The 19,638-nt window shown below is 46.0% G+C and overlaps 2 protein-coding genes across 2 annotated transcripts in view; one reads left to right on the forward strand and one right to left on the reverse strand.

The window, feature by feature from the left end:
- Window positions 1-19,638, forward strand: part of LOC309565781 (transmembrane protein 272-like) — a 150,700-nt gene that overhangs the window by 65,278 nt on the left and 65,784 nt on the right. Inside the window, exons 2-3 of the mRNA XM_082270772.1 lie at window positions 18,637-18,696; window positions 18,785-18,961. Coding sequence (XP_082126898.1) covers window positions 18,684-18,696; window positions 18,785-18,961 — 190 coding nt within the window. The 5' untranslated portion in view covers window positions 18,637-18,683. The remainder of the gene's footprint in view (window positions 1-18,636; window positions 18,697-18,784; window positions 18,962-19,638) is intronic.
- LOC309565999 (uncharacterized protein) overlaps window positions 1-19,638 on the reverse strand; it is a gene marked incomplete at both ends in the record, with an annotated part of 492,320 nt that overhangs the window by 7,237 nt on the left and 465,445 nt on the right. The window lies entirely within an intron of this gene.

A 19,638-nucleotide genomic window follows, 5' to 3' on the forward strand; every position in this document is an offset into this window, starting at 1 on the left:
GGAAACCTGCATCACTTTTGGGCCTGCAACCTGATCCCTCTGCATCCCAACTTGTGCCTGCAGCTTACCATGAGTTCTTGGAAGTCTTTGATAAACAGAAAGCAGACATCCTACCACCTCACCGGTCGTATGACTGCCCAATTGAACTTTTACCAGGTGCTGAAATACCGTTTGGGCGTATCTTCCCCCTCTCTGAACTAGAACTTGAGGCATTACGCCTTTACATCGACGAAAACCTGAAAAAAGGCTTCATCCGGCCCTCTACGTCCCCCGCAGGGGCTGGTATTTTCTTCGTTGAAAAGAAGGATCATTCTCTACGCCCCTGTGTTGATTATCGGGAGTTGAACAAGGTTACTGTCAAAAACAGATACCCCCTGCCCTTAGTTCCTGAACTTTTCCAACGTTTCAGGGCAGCCACGGTATTCACAAAACTTGACCTACGTGGAGCATACAACCTAGTACGGATCCGTGAGGGCGACGAGTGGAAGACCGCCTTTCGCACAAGATTCGGCCACTTCGAGTACCTTGTCATGCCCTTTGGATTGTGCAATGCTCCAGCTACTTTTCAGCATTTCGTGAACAATATTTTCAGAGACTTCCTTGATTTGTTTATGATTGTCTACCTTGACGATATTCTTATCTTTTCAGGTTCCATTGAAATGCACCGTGAACATGTCAAGAAGGTTCTCGGCCGCCTAAGAGACCATGGATTATACGCAAAGGCTGAGAAATGCGAGTTCGAAAAGGAATCAATCCAATTCTTGGGACTCGTCATTTCCACTTCTGGGATCTCCATGGACCCCCAAAAGGTCAAATCGATCCTCGAATGGCCCACTCCCACAGACAGGAAGAGCACACAAAGGTTCATTGGCTTCGCTAATTTTTACCGCAAGTTTATCAAGAACTTCTCCGCCATTATGCTTCCAGTCACCCAGCTAACAAGGCAAGGCACCCGTTTCCAATGGACACCGGCAGCACAAGCTGCGTTTGACCAGTTGAAGATTCTATTCACTACTGCACCTATTTTACGACACCCAAATCCCGCTCTGCCCTATGTTCTCGAGGTGGATGCTTCAGAAAATGCCATAGGTGCCATCCTGTCACAGCGTTCAGGTACGAAATCTCTTCTTCATCCTGTTGCCTTCTTTTCCAGGAAACTCAGCCCAGCAGAAAGGAACTACGATGTTGGAGACCGGGAATTACTGGCCATCAAGGTGGCCTTGGAGGAATGGCGCTACCTATTAGAAGGAGCATCTCACCCTATCCTGATCTTTACCGACCACAAAAATCTGGAGTACCTCCGAACAGCTAAGAGACTGAAACCACGTCAAGCCAGGTGGGCACTGTTCTTTTCTCGTTTTACCTTCCATATCACCTACAGGCCAGGCTCCAAGAATGGCAAACCTGATGCACTTTCCCGCATGTACCCAGAGGACGAAGAGTGTCACCCAGTAGACACAATCCTGCCATCCCAAAGTTTTCTACTTTTGCAAGCGGATCTGTTAACGCAGCTGAAGCAGGCGTCCACAAGGGATGTTTTACCATCAGGTATGTGCCTTCAGGAAGAAGAAGGTCTGTTTTTCTATAACCAAAAAGTGTTTGTACCTCCAGGTCTAATCCTCGGCCTGTGCCATGATCACCCCTTAGCAGGGCACTTTGGGATATCTAAAACGGTTGACCTGGTACAACGGTCCTTTTGGTGGCCTGGTCTGAGGTCCGACTGCCGTAATTATGTTAGCACCTGTACAATCTGCATCCGGAACAAGAATGACAAGGCCAAAGCCTGGGGTTTGCTAAGACCTTTGCCCATTCCCAAGAGGCCTTGGGAAATGATAAACATGGACTTTATCGTTGAGCTCCCTCCTTCTGAAGGATTCATGACCATCTTTGTGGTGGTCGACAGACTAACAAAGATGGCCCACTTTATCCCTATGTTGGGAACTCCCTCAGCAATGGAAACTGCCCAAACCTTCATCAAGGAAGTGGTTCGGCTCCACGGGGTTCCTAGTAATATCACTTCAGACCGAGGGGTGCAATTTACTTCGAGGTTCTGGAGAGGCCTTTGCAAAACATTAAAAATTGACACATACTTTTCCTCAGCTTATCACCCGCAAACAAACGGGCAAACGGAGCGTACAAACCAGACCCTGGAGCAGTACCTCCGGTGTTTTTCATCTTTCTCACAAGACGACTGGGCATCACTTTTACCCCTAGCAGAGTTTGCATATAATAACGCAGTGCATTCAGCCACGGGTCAAGCCCCGTTTTTTGCAAACTATGGGTACTTCCCAGCCTTTATGCCTGACGTAATACCTGATTCCTCGGTTCCCGCAGTCCAGGAAAAAGCTACATTTTTGCAAACCAACAACAAATTATTGCAAGATGCCATTGTCAGAGCACAGCAAGACAACAAAAAATTTTTTGATAGGAAGAGGAGGGGAGATCTAAACCTCAGACCGGGAGACAAGGTTTGGTTATCCTCTATCAATCTAAAACTGTCATGTCCGTCTAAGAAACTGGGGCCTAGATATATCGGTCCATTCTCTATTAAGAGACAAATCAATCCTGCTGCCTATGAACTTTCACTCCCGGAAACATACAGAATTCATCCTGTTTTCCATGTGTCCCTACTGAAGCCTACCAGACCCAATCCATTTCCTGACCGAGAGTCGGATCCACCTCCGCCTGAAACTATTGATGGCAACGAGGAATACGAGGTTGAAGCAATATTAGACTGTAGGAAAAGAGGAGGTACTGTCCAGTACCTGATTAAATGGAAGGGCTATGGCCCAGAAGAAAATTCTTGGGAACCAGAAGCCAACCTCCATGCTACGGATCTAATTCAAACCTTTTTTCAGCTTCATCCTGAGAAGATGTTGCAGATGGGCATCCGGAGGCCGCCCATTGGGGGGGGCAATGTAAGAGACGCTCAGTGCGCATGCCCAGGCACACGGGAAGCAATGTGCGAATGCGCATGCGCCAATGCGCAAACACGCCAATGCGCCAATGCGCGAACGCGCCAATGCGCGGACGCGCGAACGTGCGTACGCAACGTGCGCACGCAATTGGCGCCAAACGGCCTATTTATACCAGGCGGTGACAGGAGCACATTGCTGAGTGGTCTTTCAGCTTGTGTTCCTGTTTACCTGTGCCCTGACCTGCTTGTGGATTTCCCGTTACACCGACCCGGCTTGCCTTTTGACTCTCCTTGGATTCCTGCCTGCCTTGTGACCTCAGCCTGTCTTTGACCCTGCCTTGCCTTATGCCTTTGTACCTTGCTGCCAGACTGTGTACCGACTTCGGCTTGTATCCTGACTCCGCTTCTGCCTCACGTTCCTGTACCCGTGCTGTCCGGCTGTTGACAACCCCTTGGCTTGTGTTCCGATTACGCTCCTGCCTTCTCATCCAGCATCACCGAGTTCCAGTTTCAGGTGTTCATCCGGTGATCCACAGCCATCAGTCTTCTGCCAAGACATCACCTGCTATACCGGCCCTCGTGCCACTCTGTGTCCTACACCGCCTGTCATCTCTATCAGGGGTGTTGGACAGGAGGTGCAAGAGAAGCCCCCTCTACAGCTTGGTCTCCACCAGGTACGTGATAGTCCCACACCCTAGGGGGACCCCCCATTTTTGCCTGCCAGTCTTCCGGCCATCGTTCCGCACTCCAACGCCCCCCAAAATATGCACCATACCCGGCCAACCCGGCCGCGTCGGTGAAAAGATCAATATCGCTGTTGCTGACCGGCCCGTCCATCCACAGTGTCCAAGAAAACCTGCCACAAAGGAGGGACAGAAAAAGGGCTGCTCATACGCCCCAACGCCTTTTCCTTGACAAGCTTCTCTGAAACCACCGCGGAGTGTAACTGAGACGACCGCAAATTGTCAGCCAGGGGAGGAATCTGAGCAAGGGAGCAAGGAATGACAAAACCCCCCGAGAAACCCGCCTCCAACAAGCGAGCGGCCTGTCGATCTGGTTACCTACTTAGGAAGGGGGCCATCCTGTCCACCCTCACTGGAGTCCACCCTTTTTCCCGAAGCGTCACCGGAACGGGACTGGCCTGCCTTAAAGCACTGGGACAATGGGTGGGATCATTCGTGCTTGTAACGGCAGCTGGCGCCAAATTTACAGGTACCTTCGTTAAACTGCCAACAGCAACCCCGTCATTTGACTGACTGTCCGGGGGGCGGTCGGAGTCCCGCCCCCCCCGGAAAAAACGAAGAGGAGGCCTGCGCCGACGTCATAAGGTTCATCCATAAACCGATGTTCTTATGATCCCAACGCAACGACGGCCGCACCGCTTTCCGCTGACGGAACTGCTCATCATACCGCAACCAGGCCACACCCCCATACACCCTGTGGGCCTCGCCGATGGCATTAAGATAGCAGAATAAAGGTGAACAATTCTCGGGGTGTTTCTCCCCAATCACGCTAGCAAAAATGGCAAATGCTTGTAGCCAATTGCTAAACGTCCGCGGAATAAGGCGATACCGTCGCTTTTCCTCATCCTCCTTCTTAGACTCCTCAGGCTTAATCCGATCCAGATTAAACTTATCTAAGGACAAAAGGGTAAAAATCTCTACATAGTCCCCTTTCAAAATCTTTTCCCGCACCTCAGGTTTGAGATGAGCGCCCAAAGGACCCTCAAAACAAACATAGACTTTGCATTTGGGGGAATCCGCCAAACGCACCGAATCCGCGCCCTTACCAGCGTCCTTAGACGCCTCGGCAGTGGACCGCTCACCCACCGTGCCCCCCGCCAGCGCCGCACCCGAAGGAACCACAGCAGGGGGGGCAGCCTGCCCCTGTTTTTCCGCCACGCCAACCCCAGGCAAAGCAGCCACCCAAGCCGACACCGGCGATGCCGCGGGAGGAGCAGCCGTGTCCAAACGTTGTACCAAAGCCAGCAAACCCACCACCAGCTCCTGAACCGCCGTGACGGAACCAGGAATGGCGGACTCCATGCCCGCTGCCGGGGGTGAGGAAAACCCGCTCACGGCGGGAGAAGGCGCTACTAAACCCGCCCCGGGGGCCCCAACCCCCCCACTCACCCCCCCCCAGAAGACTGCACCCTCTGTGAAGAAAACAAGGAAGCTTGTACTCACCAGGCTGACTAGGAACGGACCCCACAGCCGCATCACCGGAATCCATCGCTGCCGCCGGACGTGGCACTGCACCCTCCTCTGCGCTGGACAGCTCGCCTTCGGACCTGGACGAAGGGAGAAAGGTCTGGCACGGCCGCACCGACCGCTCCTGGACTCGGACGACCATCCCTGCTCAGATGACTGCAGTCCCCAGACCGCTCGGCAGACCCCCACAACTTCCTCTTCCTGCTGGTGCCGGGGGGAGGGGATCTGCCCCGACCATGATCCCGTAAAGATAATTAGGCCCTGGGGCGGGAGGGGCCTCCGGCCGCTCTCCCGGTCTGACCGGAGCCCGCCACACTGACCGTCCCTCGCCGGGCTGCCCCCTCTGCCGGAGCATCCACAGTGGAGGCAGCCGCATGCTCCGGATTCCTACGACGTGCAGGTGGGGGGGGGGGGGAGAACAGGGCCGTGGCCCCCACCTGCAGAGCTCCGCCGACGATGGGGATTCCTCCCAGGGCTAGCCCCGGAGACAGCTGAAGAGCGCTGTTCCGACGTGCCTGGAGGGTCCTCAGAGGGGCTCCCGAAGTGGCGCTGGGCTCTAGAGGGAGGGGGGGCTGAAGCGCTCCGGGGGATGTGTCCTCCGAGCATGTCTCCCCCCTGCGTTCACCGCTGCCGGGACAAGCAGTCCGGAGACCTGCTGCTGCAGCCAGTCCTGTACCATGGACTCAGCCATGGACCGCAGCTGCTCGATGAGGGACTGAGCGTCTGACATGGGGCTCAAAAGGTAGGAGGGAGGTGGAGGAGGCACGGGGAGATAAGCTAGCAGTTCAGGACAATAGCGGGGGGAAAGGGGGTCACGATACCCGACAGCAGCTGACGATCCGGACGCTCTGGAATGCTTCTTCACCCACGCTGAACTGCTGCCCGGGAAAGAATGCAGTGAGCTCACTTCCCCCCTCTACAGCCCCTCCCTTACTGCACCTTGACCAATAGAAGGGAAACCCCCACGACTGCCTAACTTGTTAACCCTTGCTAGGACAATTCCACTGATGGCCAAGTTATGCTAGCCCTGCGCTTATTTCTTTGCTCTTTTGCTCCGGGCTGTACTAACAGGGGGTCTAAAAAAAAAAAATCTGGTAAGGAGACTACCTTATTCATGCACGTGGTGATCATCAGAATTGTGTCTGCTCTCACGGTGTTGGAATTAATTTGTATTTATTTCTGCATCTCAGCACCAGTTTCAGACGGACTTCATGGACTTTGTTTACTCATTTATTTAGGGTCCTTTATTCAATGTGGCGCTGTACTTGAACACAATTGCTTTATGGTCTGATAATACCTTTGTACTGGCAGCCTTTCTCTTATTAGTGTATTGAGCGCAGTTTTCTCCTTCTTTTGTTTGTTGACATCTATTTATCATCTGTTAGCTGCAGCCGTTTTGTTTTTTCATTACACATACACATAGATATTTTTCCTTTCAGAACAAATCAGGTCTCCAAATTTAAGGATGCCTTTGATGGTTCTCCAGATCCCAATAGGTCTGATATTGGGGGAATATTCATTAGGGTACGTAACATCATGGTTGCTGAGACCCATACCAATTGGGACATAGCTCTCCTTGAGAAGTATCTTGAGGAGGGTTTTGTACCACGTAGTCTGGGATGGGAGGTAAATCCCCAGGAAGATGAAAAAGACCTCACACTCTGGTTCGAGTTTTTTGATGATGTGGGTCTCAACATGTTGAGATTCCTCATCACTCGTAAGAAACAAAAGCTTACTAGATTGGATGAGGAGCTTACTACTCTCAAAAAGTTATTAATCCCTCATAAAGGTACTCCAGAGTTTAAAAAAAGATCTGATGATCTTCAAAAAATTCTGGAAAAGGAGGAATCTGAACAAAAGTATAAAAAAAGAAAAAAATACTTTAGGGATGCCGGTGATTATGGGAGTGATCTTGTTTTCAAGTGGCAGAAAAAGAGGGCAGAGACAGCTGGTGGGGGGATGCCATCTTTGGATCCATTGGGTTCACAGATGGAGACAAATCAGGCTTCCAAATGACCGCAAGGAGGGGAGACAACATGAGACCGTTGAGAATGGTTTCTGTAGATACCCCACATCGATTTGCCCCTAGAACACCACCCCCTGCTAGACCATCTGGCCCCTATACGAGACCTAGGGGTAATCAACAACCATCTGGTCCCAATATCTTGCAGCAGTATAATACAAATACTCCTAATAGAGCCCCAAAAAAACAAAAAGAAAAAGCACAAGAAGTCTCAAAACAATCAATATTATACTCCTGTATATAATTCATATGCTCCATTGGAAAATTTCCATGACAACTATGATAATTATGATGACAGGTTTATCACACGACATCCTCAACCTGCCTCCCAGAGGAACAACTATCCTCGGGATCGAGGATAGGATTCACCTCGGAGGGTCCAACACCCTCAGATATATTCAGATTTTTTTCTGAGGGACAGGTACGACTACGACCAGAACGTAAGTGTAACGCTCCTGCGTTTCTTATATGGTGTGGATTTTCAGCTGCAGAAATAGTTCCACGTCAGTAGTCATGTAAGAGATATGCTGAGATACCATTCCCAACCTCAATGACTCATCATGTGTGGAAGGTCTTATTTCAGCCAGTAAATACACACAATTAGCAAGCTGGTTCCTAGAGTGACTTTATGTATGTGGTAACACAATGATGAAGGTTGAGGGATAGGTTGAGTGGAGGTGGTAGGTGATAGACACTTGAAGGTGAGACAGTAGCAGATGGATGCAGGAAGGTTTAGCAATGTTGTATGATAGCAGATGATAGAATAGCAGGTGGACATACAAAAGAGATCAACCCAGTGCAGAAAAGTAGCAGTAGTCTCAAGAGCTAGCAATCTAGTTATGCAGATGTGATAAACAGTCTTTACTATGCAGAGCTAGATAGTGTAAGCTTAGTATAAGTTTATAGAGAATTCCCCTGCGGGGTACTTAGCACTATTAGCGATACAGCCAAAGGGTGGTTCAGGAGAGGCGGATGATCCAGTAGCGGGATACAGGGATCAGCGCAGCGAGGTTCCGTCAGCGAAGTAAGCTTGCAAGCATGGAAGCTTCAAGCAAGGTTAGCATCCAGGTAAGGGTGTTTGAACGAATACATGTGAGTGAGAACCGGCGCTTTAAATAGCCATCTAGTCCGGCGCTGGGTGATGACAGCTCCAGTCTTAAAGGTGTATGCGCACCTTTCCAAAAGTAAATGGTGGGGCGCATACACTTGTGGAAAGGTTAATTTAGGGTACCAAAGGTACCGGAACATTACAATACCCCCCCCTTAAGGCCTGCTCCTGAAGGCCTCTGGAGCTGGTTTGTCTGGGTATCTCGCATGAAAATTGCGGATTAATCTAGGGGCATGTATGTCAGAGGTGTTTAGCCAGGTGTCGTCTTGGGGCCCATAGTTCTTCCATCTAACCAAGTACTGAAGTCTTCTTCTGTAGATACGAGAATCCAGAATCTCTTTTATCTCGTATTCTTCTCCACCTTCAACTTGTACAGGAGGGGGAGGTGGAATATTAGGCCTTATTCCTTGGTCCGGAACATGGGGTTTTAGTAGCGACACATGGAAAATGGGATGGATTTTTAGGTCCATTGGCAATGTAAGCTGCACTGCAGCTTTTCCAATAAGTTTCTTGATTGGGAAAGGTCCCAAGAACAGAGGTCCAAGCTTTTTGCTAGGGATCTTCAGTCTCAAGTTTTTTGTTGAGAGCCAAACAAGGTCCCCAATAGTATACTGTGGAGAAGGTCTTCTACGAAGATCATAGTACTTCTTTTGTTGACTGTGAGCGTGTGCAATGGTAGTATTTAGTAAACCCAGAGAATCCTTTATTTGGGTAAGATAGTCTGAGGCTACTGGGTTATTTGAAGGAAGGATGCGTGGAGGGAGAATAGAGGGATGGAACCCATAGTTCAAGTAGAACGGACTCTGCTTGGTTGTACTGTGAGTTGCGTTGTTGTAGGCAAATTCTGCCAGGGGGAGAAGATCCAACCAATCATCCTGTTGGTAAGAAGTGTAACAACGTAAATACTGCTCGATCCATTGGTTGACTCTTTCAGTCTGTCCGTTGGTCTGCGGATGGTAAGGAGAAGTGAGCTTCCGCTCAATCCGTAGTATGTGACATAGTTCTTGCCAGAATTTAGAAATAAATTGGGATCCACGGTCAGACAGAAGAGTTTTTGGGATACCATGTAATCTGAAGACATGTTTCATCAGGAGTTCTGCCGTTTGTTTGGACGAAGGTAGTCTGCGAATAGCAATGAAATGTGCCATCTTTGTCAGATGGTCCACTGACACCAAGATGGTATTAAATCCTTTGGAAGGAGGCAATTCTACGATGAAGTTCAATGACAAAACCTCCCATGGAGTTTGGGGTATTGGTAGACTGCATAGTAGACCGGATGGTCTCGTAGTGTCAATTTTGGACCTGGCACAGACATTGCATGAAGAGACGAATTTTTGTATAGATGTTTTCATGTCAGGCCACCAGAATTGTCAAGAAATCAAATTGAAAGTCTTTGTCATACCCATATGTCCTGCCATAGGCACATCATGCGATAATTCCAAGATCTTGGTGCGTAGGGTAGGTGGTATGTAAAGTTTGTCGTTGTAGTAGAGGAAGCCTTCTGCATCAGTATTTAGTTGTGGTGGGGGTGAATCCAAACTTATACCATGCAGAACCTCTTCCTTTAAGGAACGGACAACTCCAATAATGCGTTTGTGAGGTATTATAGGAACGGAAGGGATTTCAAAGTAGTTTTCTTCAGTTAGTCGTGATAGTGCATCCGCCTTTTTGTTCTTATCTGCAGGTGTGTAGGTCACTAGGAAGTTAAACCTTAGAAAGAATAGTGACCATCGTACCTGTCGATGCGAGAGAGTTTTGCTAGTCTGAAGATATTGGAGGTTTTTATGGTCCGTGTATATAATTATTGGTAATTGGGTGCCTTCGAGTAAATGTCGCCAATTCTCCAGAGCCAATTTTATAGCAAGCAGTTCCTTTTCACCCACGGGGTAATTTATCTCGGGACTGCTCAGGGATTTAGAAAAAAAAGCGACTGGATGAAGTGGTGAAGTGTGGGTAGGTCGTTGGGAGAGTATTGCTCCTACTGCCATGTTTGACGCATCTACCTCCAGAATGTATTGGAGGGATGGGTCTGGATGGCGTAATATGGGAGCTGAAGTAAACCTTGTCTTTAACAAGTGGAAAGCCTTTTTGCTTCTTCTGACCATTTAAATGGTATTTTTATGCTAGTGAGCTGTGTGAGGGGTCTCACAATAGCAGAAAAGTTTTTTATGAACTTCCTGTAGAAATTTGAAAATCCCATGAATCGCTGTAGCGCCTTGCGTGTAGTTGGTGTAGGCCTATCCTGAATGCAGGATATTTTACTCATGTCCATCTCGATTCCTGTTTTGGATATGATGTAGCCTAGAAAGAGTACCTCATCTTTATGGAACAAGCATTTCTTCAGCTTCACATAAAGATTATGTGCAAGCAATCTCGATAATACAAGTCTTACATGTCTTATGTGTTCAGACAGGGTCCGTGAATATATAAGTATATCGTCCAGATATACCACAACACAGACATCTAGTAAGTCTTTAAAAATATCGTTTATAAATCGTTGGAAAACTGCAGGGGCATTGCATAGGCCGAATGGCATCACAAGATATTCGAACAATCCGTATCTAGTTCTGAATGCAGTCTTCCACTCGTGTCCATCACGGATTCGAATGAGATTGTATGCTCCTTTCAGATCTAATTTTGAAAAATAGGTAGCTCCACGCACCTGCTCAATGAGCTCAGGGATAAGCGGTAGAGGATAGCGATCTTTTATTGTGATGGCATTCAATTTCCTGTAGTCGATGATAGGTCTGAGACTTGAATCTTTATTGCGAACAAAAAAGAGTCCTGCTGCTGTAGAAGAAGTGGAAGGTCTAATAAAACCTTTTTCCAAGTTCTCATCCAAATAGGTTTTGAGATGGGCAAGTTCATCCTGTGAAAGAGGATAAACATGACCGAACGGCAATTTGCTATTTGGGAGTAGATCAATGCTACAATCATAGTCTCGATGAGGAGGTAATGTTTGAGCATTTTTTTCAAGAAAAACCTCAGAAAGATCCTGATAACATAGTGGTGCAATCTCATCTGTCACCACAGACAGAATCTTCCCGGAAAACGGGAGGTTACACGTTTCCTTGCAATAACAAGAAGGGAAGGTCAAGGACCGTTTCTTCCAATCTATGGTTGGTTGGTGTGTGTGTAACCAGGGAAGTCCCAACACAATGGGAAAGTGGGGTGAAGGTATTAAATCGAAGGTAGAAGTCTCCCTATGAGACTCGTTAATAGTGACTAGAAGTACTTGTGTCTGATCGGTGATCGGACCAGAGGATAACAGAACACCGGTAATAAGACTTACTGAGACAGGTTTGAGTTTAGAAATAATAGGAATTTTATTTAAAGCAGCAAAACATATATCCATATAATTTCCACAAGATCCTGTGTCAATCATGGCCTTAGTAGTAATCCTGTTCTGGTCCCACTGTAATGTCAAAAAAACAGAAATGTAGGGGTTAGTGAATGAAGTTGTCAATCCTCCTAGAGAGACATGTGAACACTCACCCTTCTTTTTGTTGACTAGGGGACAGACGTTTATCTTGTGATCCGGGGATGCACAGTACAAGCAGAGATTTTCATTTCGTCTTTTGGCTTTTTCCATAGTTGATAGCGGTGGGCGTATGGTTCCTATCTCCATAGGAACGGCCAGACTCCGAGAGGAAACGGATAATGGCATTCCCATCTTTTCAGCCTTTCTTTCTCGTAGTCTTCTATCTATGGTAATACTGAGTTGTATTAATGCATCCAGGGTTTTTGGCAGATCCGCTCGGGCGAGCTCGTCCTTAACGGCTTCTGATAGGCCAAGCCTAAATTGGGTTTTCAGAGATGCATCATTCCATTCTGAATCAAGGGTCCATCTCTTGAACTCTGCGACAAAGTCTTCTACAGGCCTGCTTCCTTGTTTCAAGGATCTTAACTGAAGATCAGCAGTACTCTGCCTATTGGGGTCATCATATAGGCTAGTGAGCTCTGCCAGAAACAAGGCATAGGAGTTGAGAAGCTGGTCGTTTTTCTCAAAAAGAGAATCTGCCCAGGCTCGAGGATCGCTTGATAGGTAAGAAATAATAGTACAAACCTTAATGTGATCAGTAAGGTAGGTACGAGGTTTTAGCAAAAAAAGTAACTCACATGCGTTTTTAAATTCGCAAAATTTTTTGCGATCGCCTGTAAATACCAAAGGGGGATTTATCTTGGGTTCAGGGGACTGAGCAGAGGTAAGTTGTGTCAGTCTAATTACCTGCTGCGACAGAGCCTGATTGTCTTCTTTTAATTCAGCAAGTGCGTGTATTAACGCAGATACTTGCTGTTTTAATTGTGTCACCTGAGTGGTTATTTCTGCTGAATCCATTTTTGGGTTCGTTCAATCTGTAACGCTCCTGCGTTTCTTATATGGTGTGGATTTTCAGCTGCAGAAATAGTTCCACGTCAGTAGTCATGTAAGAGATATGCTGAGATACCATTCCCAACCTCAATGACTCATCATGTGTGGAAGGTCTTATTTCAGCCAGTAAATACACACAATTAGCAAGCTGGTTCCTAGAGTGACTTTATGTATGTGGTAACACAATGATGAAGGTTGAGGGATAGGTTGAGTGGAGGTGGTAGGTGATAGACACTTGAAGGTGAGACAGTAGCAGATGGATGCAGGAAGGTTTAGCAATGTTGTATGATAGCAGATGATAGAATAGCAGGTGGACATACAAAAGAGATCAACCCAGTGCAGAAAAGTAGCAGTAGTCTCAAGAGCTAGCAATCTAGTTATGCAGATGTGATAAACAGTCTTTACTATGCAGAGCTAGATAGTGTAAGCTTAGTATAAGTTTATAGAGAATTCCCCTGTGGGGTACTTAGCACTATTAGCGATACAGCCGAAGGGTGGTTCAGGAGAGGCGGATGATCCAGTAGCGGGATACAGGGATCAGCGCAGCGAGGTTCCGTCAGCGAAGTAAGCTTGCAAGCATGGAAGCTTCAAGCAAGGTTAGCATCCAGGTAAGGGTGTTTGAACGAATACATGTGAGTGAGAACCGGCGCTTTAAATAGCCATCTAGTCCGGCGCTGGGTGATGACAGCTCCAGTCTTAAAGGTGTATGCGCACCTTTCCAAAAGTAAATGGTGGGGCGCATACACTTGTGGAAAGTGTAATTTAGGGTACCAAAGGTACCGGAACATTACAGTAAGTCGAAATGAGGAACTATAGGAGGAAGAAGGAGGAGGAAAGAAAAGAAAAATAACTTAAAAGGGGCAGGCATCTTTAACCTGAGTTCAGTGTCTCTCACTGATGATGAGCTCTTTGTCCTTGATCGGGGTTTGAAGCATGTGCCATTTAAACCACTAGACAAATTTAGTGTTTTTATGGATATTCAGAAGTATACGCGCAAACTTAATATAAAGCGCTACATGCTTTCAAACCCGGTCAGGAATTCGGCCCAGGTTAGAGAAGGAATTAAACATTCAAATCTTTCAAATGCCTCCTTGTTTAATCCTCCTGGCCCCTAGCCCCGTCATTGGGTGTATTTAGAGACCTGGTCATCAAAGACTTGGAATCTTTGGAAGTAAAGCGCATGTACGCTGATCGTAGGTTCAGTGCAGGATTGAAATCCTTACAGGCAAGAGATGAGCTTGTGGTAAGACCTGCGGACAAAGGGGGGGCATCGTGGTCCTGGACAAGTGTCTGCATATTTGGCTGAGATGTCGAATATTTTGTCGGACCGCGATACCTATTCCCCCCTGAGATCTAATCCCACCCTTAAATTTAAGGGGGAGCTCTCTAAAATTGTTAATAAAGCCTTTGTTGATAACATCTTGAACAAGAAGGAGAAGTCCTTTTTGGTTCCCGTGGCTCCTAAGGTCCCCGTAATGTACTACCTCCATAAGGTTCATAAAAATCCATCATAAGTGGGATAGACTCAGTAACCTCAAGGGTAAGTAAGTACATTGACGGCTATCTACAGCCATTGGTGGTGTCTACTCCTACTTTTGTGAGAGACTCGACCCAGGTTCTGAGACTTTTGGATGATGTGGTGTGGATGGATGGTTATCTGTTGGCCACTGCAGATGTTACCTCCCTCTACACCATCATCTCATAACTATTTTTGGTTTGGAGGTTCTTATTATCTCCAAACCAAGGGTGTCGCCATGGGCGCTAAATTCACACCCAGCATGGCGAACTTGTTCATGGCAAAGTGGGAGGAGGATTTCGTTTTGAAAGAACAGAGGGATGAGCTAGTGTTGTGGAAAAGATACATTGACAACGTAATTTTAATTTGGAATGGCACCGTTGAGTCTTTATCCGGATTTTTTGAGGAGTTGAATGATAATATTTTTGGGATTCGTTTGCAGCATGAAGCAAGTGATTCCAATATTAATTTCCTTGATCTTGATATCTCTGTTAGGAACAATACATTAGTAACCACTACATACTTTAAGGCCACGGATCGCAATGGTTGTATTGGCACTGCTAGTTTTCACCATCCTTCGTGGCTTAAATCAGTGCCAAAAAGCCAGTTCATCAGAGTTGGAAGGAACTGTAACCTTCTGGATGACTACTTACAACAGTCACAAATTTTGAAGAATAACTTCCTGGATAAAGGTTATTCCGACTCTGAATTTGACGAGGTGATTGAGGAAGTGGCCGGTATCGATAGATCTAGCATGTTGCAGGAATCCATAAGGGAGACTGATGCCAACACTGGGTTTGCAACATCTTTTGTGACCTCGTACACTCAACAGTTCCGTAATATAAAAAGAATCTTCTCTCGGCATTGGAAAGTGTTGAGGAACGATAGGGTTCTGGCCCCGGCCATTGGGGAATATCCCACTGTGGTCTACAGAGGGGCTCCTCCCTTGAGACTTAGGGTAGCGCCCAATATCGTAGCTCCACCTCTGAGAACCACTCACCTCTTCCCAGAGATAAAGGGTTTTTTCCCTTGTAGAAGGTGTGTGGTCTGCAGGTCAAATGCCATTAAAGACCGGAAGGTTACTTCCTTTTGCTCCAAGACAACACAAAAGAGTTACCCCATAGATACATTTATTACATGTTCCTCAGTAAATGTGGTTTACATGTTGGAATGCCCATGTGGGTATCAATATGTGGGCAGGACCACTCAAGCTATGCGGGTCAGGGTGAACGAGCATCTGGGCAACATTTGCCGTGGTTTTCCGAAACATAGCGTCTCCAGGCATTATTTAGAATGCCATCGCAAAAAATCAGCTGGCACAAAAATAATTGCCATTGACAGGTTTACTGCTCACTGGAGGGGGAGTAATAGGAGAAGAGAGATCTCGCGTTTTGAAACCAGATGGATATTTGACCTCAAGTGCTATACCCCTCATGGTGGACTGGGACGTCAACTGTTTCATTAATAATAGCTGAGGGTCAAGTTGACATCCCACTCTACCTTCGATATACTCTTATTCCACATTGCTTGAGATGAGTTTAGATTTAGGTTCCTTCTTTTAAAGTTTTTTAGTATCTTGGACATTTTAAATAATTTATCCATCTAGAAGGGTTCATTTTAAATAATTTATCTTTCCGGAGTGATGTATTTTAAATGTTCATTTATGTGCTTCACGATGTTGATTATGAAAATATTATGCCATTTTCTTGGGGTTTTTAATATAGTGCAATATGTAATTTGAGTTGTGTATTCACTTGTAACTCTTACATAATATTGGGGTTTTTTTTTACATATAATTTTATATATGTTTTTTTGTGCCTTAATATGTACTATATGAGCACATTAATGTTTTATCATTATTTTATGGAATTAGAGTGATAATTCAGTAATTTATTATGGGAGTAGCGGTGGCATGCTTGGTGACCGGTATTTTTTTTAAGGTTATGACTTAGTATGCAATGGGTATTGTGTCTTCTGTTTTGCCCTTTTTGTGGTAATGAAGTTGAGGTGCCCGTTGCGATGCTGGTCTCAGGCATTCCATTCGGCTTCCAGAGAGGGCGGAAGTGCTTCACCACGCTGTCTGCTAAAAATCGGAAGTGCGTCATCGCGCACCAGAAGCGGAAGTGCGTCATCGCGCACCGGAAGTGGAAGTGCACGATCACATCTTCCATTAAGGGGACATCATAAAAGAGCGTGCTGCACATGGGGGCTTTGCCTTTGACAACGTCTGACGGTAGGACGAAACGCATCAGGCACGCCAGCCCCCATGCAGATACGCTTGTAGCCGCGGCAAACTTTTACTACATGCCTGTATCACACAGCTGACATGTGAGTGTTTTACCTTTGTTTTATCGAATAAACTGTACATACTTCACTATGTGAGCCCCACTTTTTTTGGAGGAACATCAATGTCCATCATTTGGGGTTTATGAAGTTTACAAGGTTGTACTGTCCTGTATGAACATTCCGTGGTGGACTGGATGTTGATTTGGAGTGGACCCTTCACTGGTGATCGTTTTTATACCTCATGCTCGGTGGGCCTTCTGTAACAGGGGGTCTAAAAAAAAAAAAAAAATCTGGTAAGGAGACTACCTTATTCATGCACGTGGTGATCGTCAGAATTGTGTCTGCTCTCACGGTGTTGGAATTCATTTGTATTTATTTCTGCATCTCAGCACCAGTTTCAGACGGACTTCATGGACTTTGTTTACTCATTTATTTAGGGTACTATATTCAATGTGGCGCTGTACTTGAACACAATCTAAATAAAATTGATGTCCTTTTTTCCACAAATAGAGCTTTCTTTTGGTGGTATTTGATCACCTGTGCGATTTATATTTTTTTGCGCTATAAACAAAAATAGAGCGACAATTCTGAAAAACAAAAAAACAAAAACAATAATTTTTACATTCTGCTATATAACATTCCCCCCCAAAAAAAATCAAAAATCGAATTTTTTTTACATTTTAGGTCAATATGTTTTCTGCTACATATTTTTGGTAAAAGAAAAAGTTGCAATAAGCGTAATTTGATTGGTTTGCACAAAAGTTATTGCGTCTACTAAATACGGGAAAGATTTGTTATTTTTATTGTTTTTTTTTTACTAGTAATGGCGGCGATCTGTGATTTTTTTGCGGGACTGCGACATTGTGGCGGACAGATCGGACCCCTAACTGACATTTTTGACACTTTTGGGGGTACCAGTGACATTACTACAGTAATCAGTGCTAAAAATATGCACTGTTACTGTAATAATGCCATTGGCAGGGAAAGGGGTTAACCCAGGGGCGATCAAAGAGTTAACTGTGTACCTAGGGGTGTGATTCTAACTGTATGGGGGCGTGGCTTATGAAATGATCACAGAGATCTGTGTTCCTATATAGAAGGATCACAGGCGCTCTGTGATCATTCCAGAGAGAAGAACGGTCAGCTGTGTTTACAACAGCTGACTGTTCTTCTCTCTCAGCGGGGAGCGATCGCGGGTGTCAGACGCCAATCGGAGCCGCCTGCCCCATGCATCTGAGTCCCCACTGCCAAGTAGGGGCGGGAGTGCCCAGCCGGTGGTGCGCGTTTGCCCCTAGCTGCAGGCGCACGACCGACGTATACCTACGGCAGTTTGCGCAGGAGGGCCAGTCTGCCGCAGTATAACTGTGGCGGGCGGTCCTTAAGTGGTTAAACAGCAATGACTTAAAGTGATACTAAATCTCATTTTTTTTTTTGTTAAAGATAACAAACATGTCATACCTACCTGCTCTGTGTAGTGGTTTTGCACAGAGCAGCCCAGATCCTCCTCTTCTCAGGTCCCTCTTCGGTGCTCCTGGCCTCTCCCTCCTGTTTAGTGCACCCACAGCAAGCAGCTTGCTATGGGGGCATCCGAGCTTCCTCTGTCCATTCAGACACGGAGCCGCTGCCGGGCCCTGTCCCCTCTCTCTTCTCATTGGCTCAACGACTTTGATTGACAGCAGCGGGAGCCAATGGCACAGTGCTGCTGTATCAGCCAATAAGGGGAGTCCGCACAGCTGAGTCTCTTGTGCAACATCAAGATCAAGATGAGCTCACGTAAGTATTAGGGGAGCTGAGGGGAGCTTCTGCACACGGAAGGTTTTTTATCCTAATGTATAGAATGCATTAAGATAAAAAAAAAAAACCTTCAGCCTTTACAACCACTTTAAGCTGGCTATACATAGATCAAAATGTAGCCAGTTTGTAACTCTAAAGAAGATTGTATAATCAGGTTGTATAGTATATGGACATCTTTAGCAGTGTCTGCTTTATTGGGCTCCAGGCTGGGATAAGAAATAATGGGAGGCAAGCGAGTGACCCAAAAGGGAAGAAGGAATGATTATGACTTTGTGCAACATTACTGTTAGGGAAAAACAAAAAAAAAAAACTAATGGTTAGAATAAGCTTATAACTTTTTTTTTTTTTTTCAGTTTATTCATTTTGTTATAACTGTTCACAATTAACATTTCCATTTGATACAATTTCAGGTTTAAAGATATGCACTGTGGTAATCTTCACACCACTCAACATAGCTATGATTGTCATAGGTAATTTCAATGATTTAATCACATATAAAAATAATTGTATCTCTAGTAGTACAATGTGTGTGATTAATGTATTCTGTCTTGCCAACAGGGGTCTTATACATCGATAAATGCAACATTGAGCCCAATATCCCCATCTTCCTTATAGTGGCTGGTACATTTCATCTAGCTGGATTTGGGCTCATGCCATTGAAGTTTGTCTCCGAGAAGGCAATGAGTACCATGGGGAGAATTCTGGGCCTTTTTTCACTGTCTTGGTTCATTGCAGGTATATGCATTAAAGATATATTGTGCTATATCACACAGTCAGAAGAGCATACCTATAAGCATAGGCGTGCGCAGCCTATGGCTTTAGGGTGTGCACCTCAAACCAAAGCTCAAACACATGTGCGTGTCTATCTATCTACACACACACACATTTATTTTATATATATATATATTTATATACACATATACCGTATTTTACGGCATATAAGACGACTGGGCGTATAAGACAACCCCCCCTAATTTTCAAGTTAAAACATAGGTTTTGGGCTATACTCGCCGTATAAGACTACCCCCCTTCCGAAGCAAGGCAGCACCGTTGAAAAACATCAGATTTTTCATAGATCTCCAAGGTACCCCAAGTACTGTAATACATGTAATCTCTCATAATATCTCCAAGGTACCCTAAGTATAAGTATTACCAGTAGATGTAATCTCAAGACGCTGGCTGTGTGGGAATCCTTTGCCAGTATACCGTATGTACCGTAGCTTCGGCTACATAAAGTATACCACGCTGAGCCAATCACAGTGAGCGATGTATTCTATTATTGAATGCAAAGCCTGCTCGGATTGGCAGAATCAGAGAGGCGGGCTGATGTTACTCCGCCAATCCGAGCAGGCTTTGCATTCAATAATAGAATACATCGCTCTCCCTGATTGGCCCAGCGCGGTACACTGTAT

Source organism: Pelophylax lessonae (assembly GCF_965119305.1).
Source record: "Pelophylax lessonae genome assembly, chromosome: 10".
Lineage (NCBI taxonomy): Eukaryota > Metazoa > Chordata > Amphibia > Anura > Ranidae > Pelophylax > Pelophylax lessonae.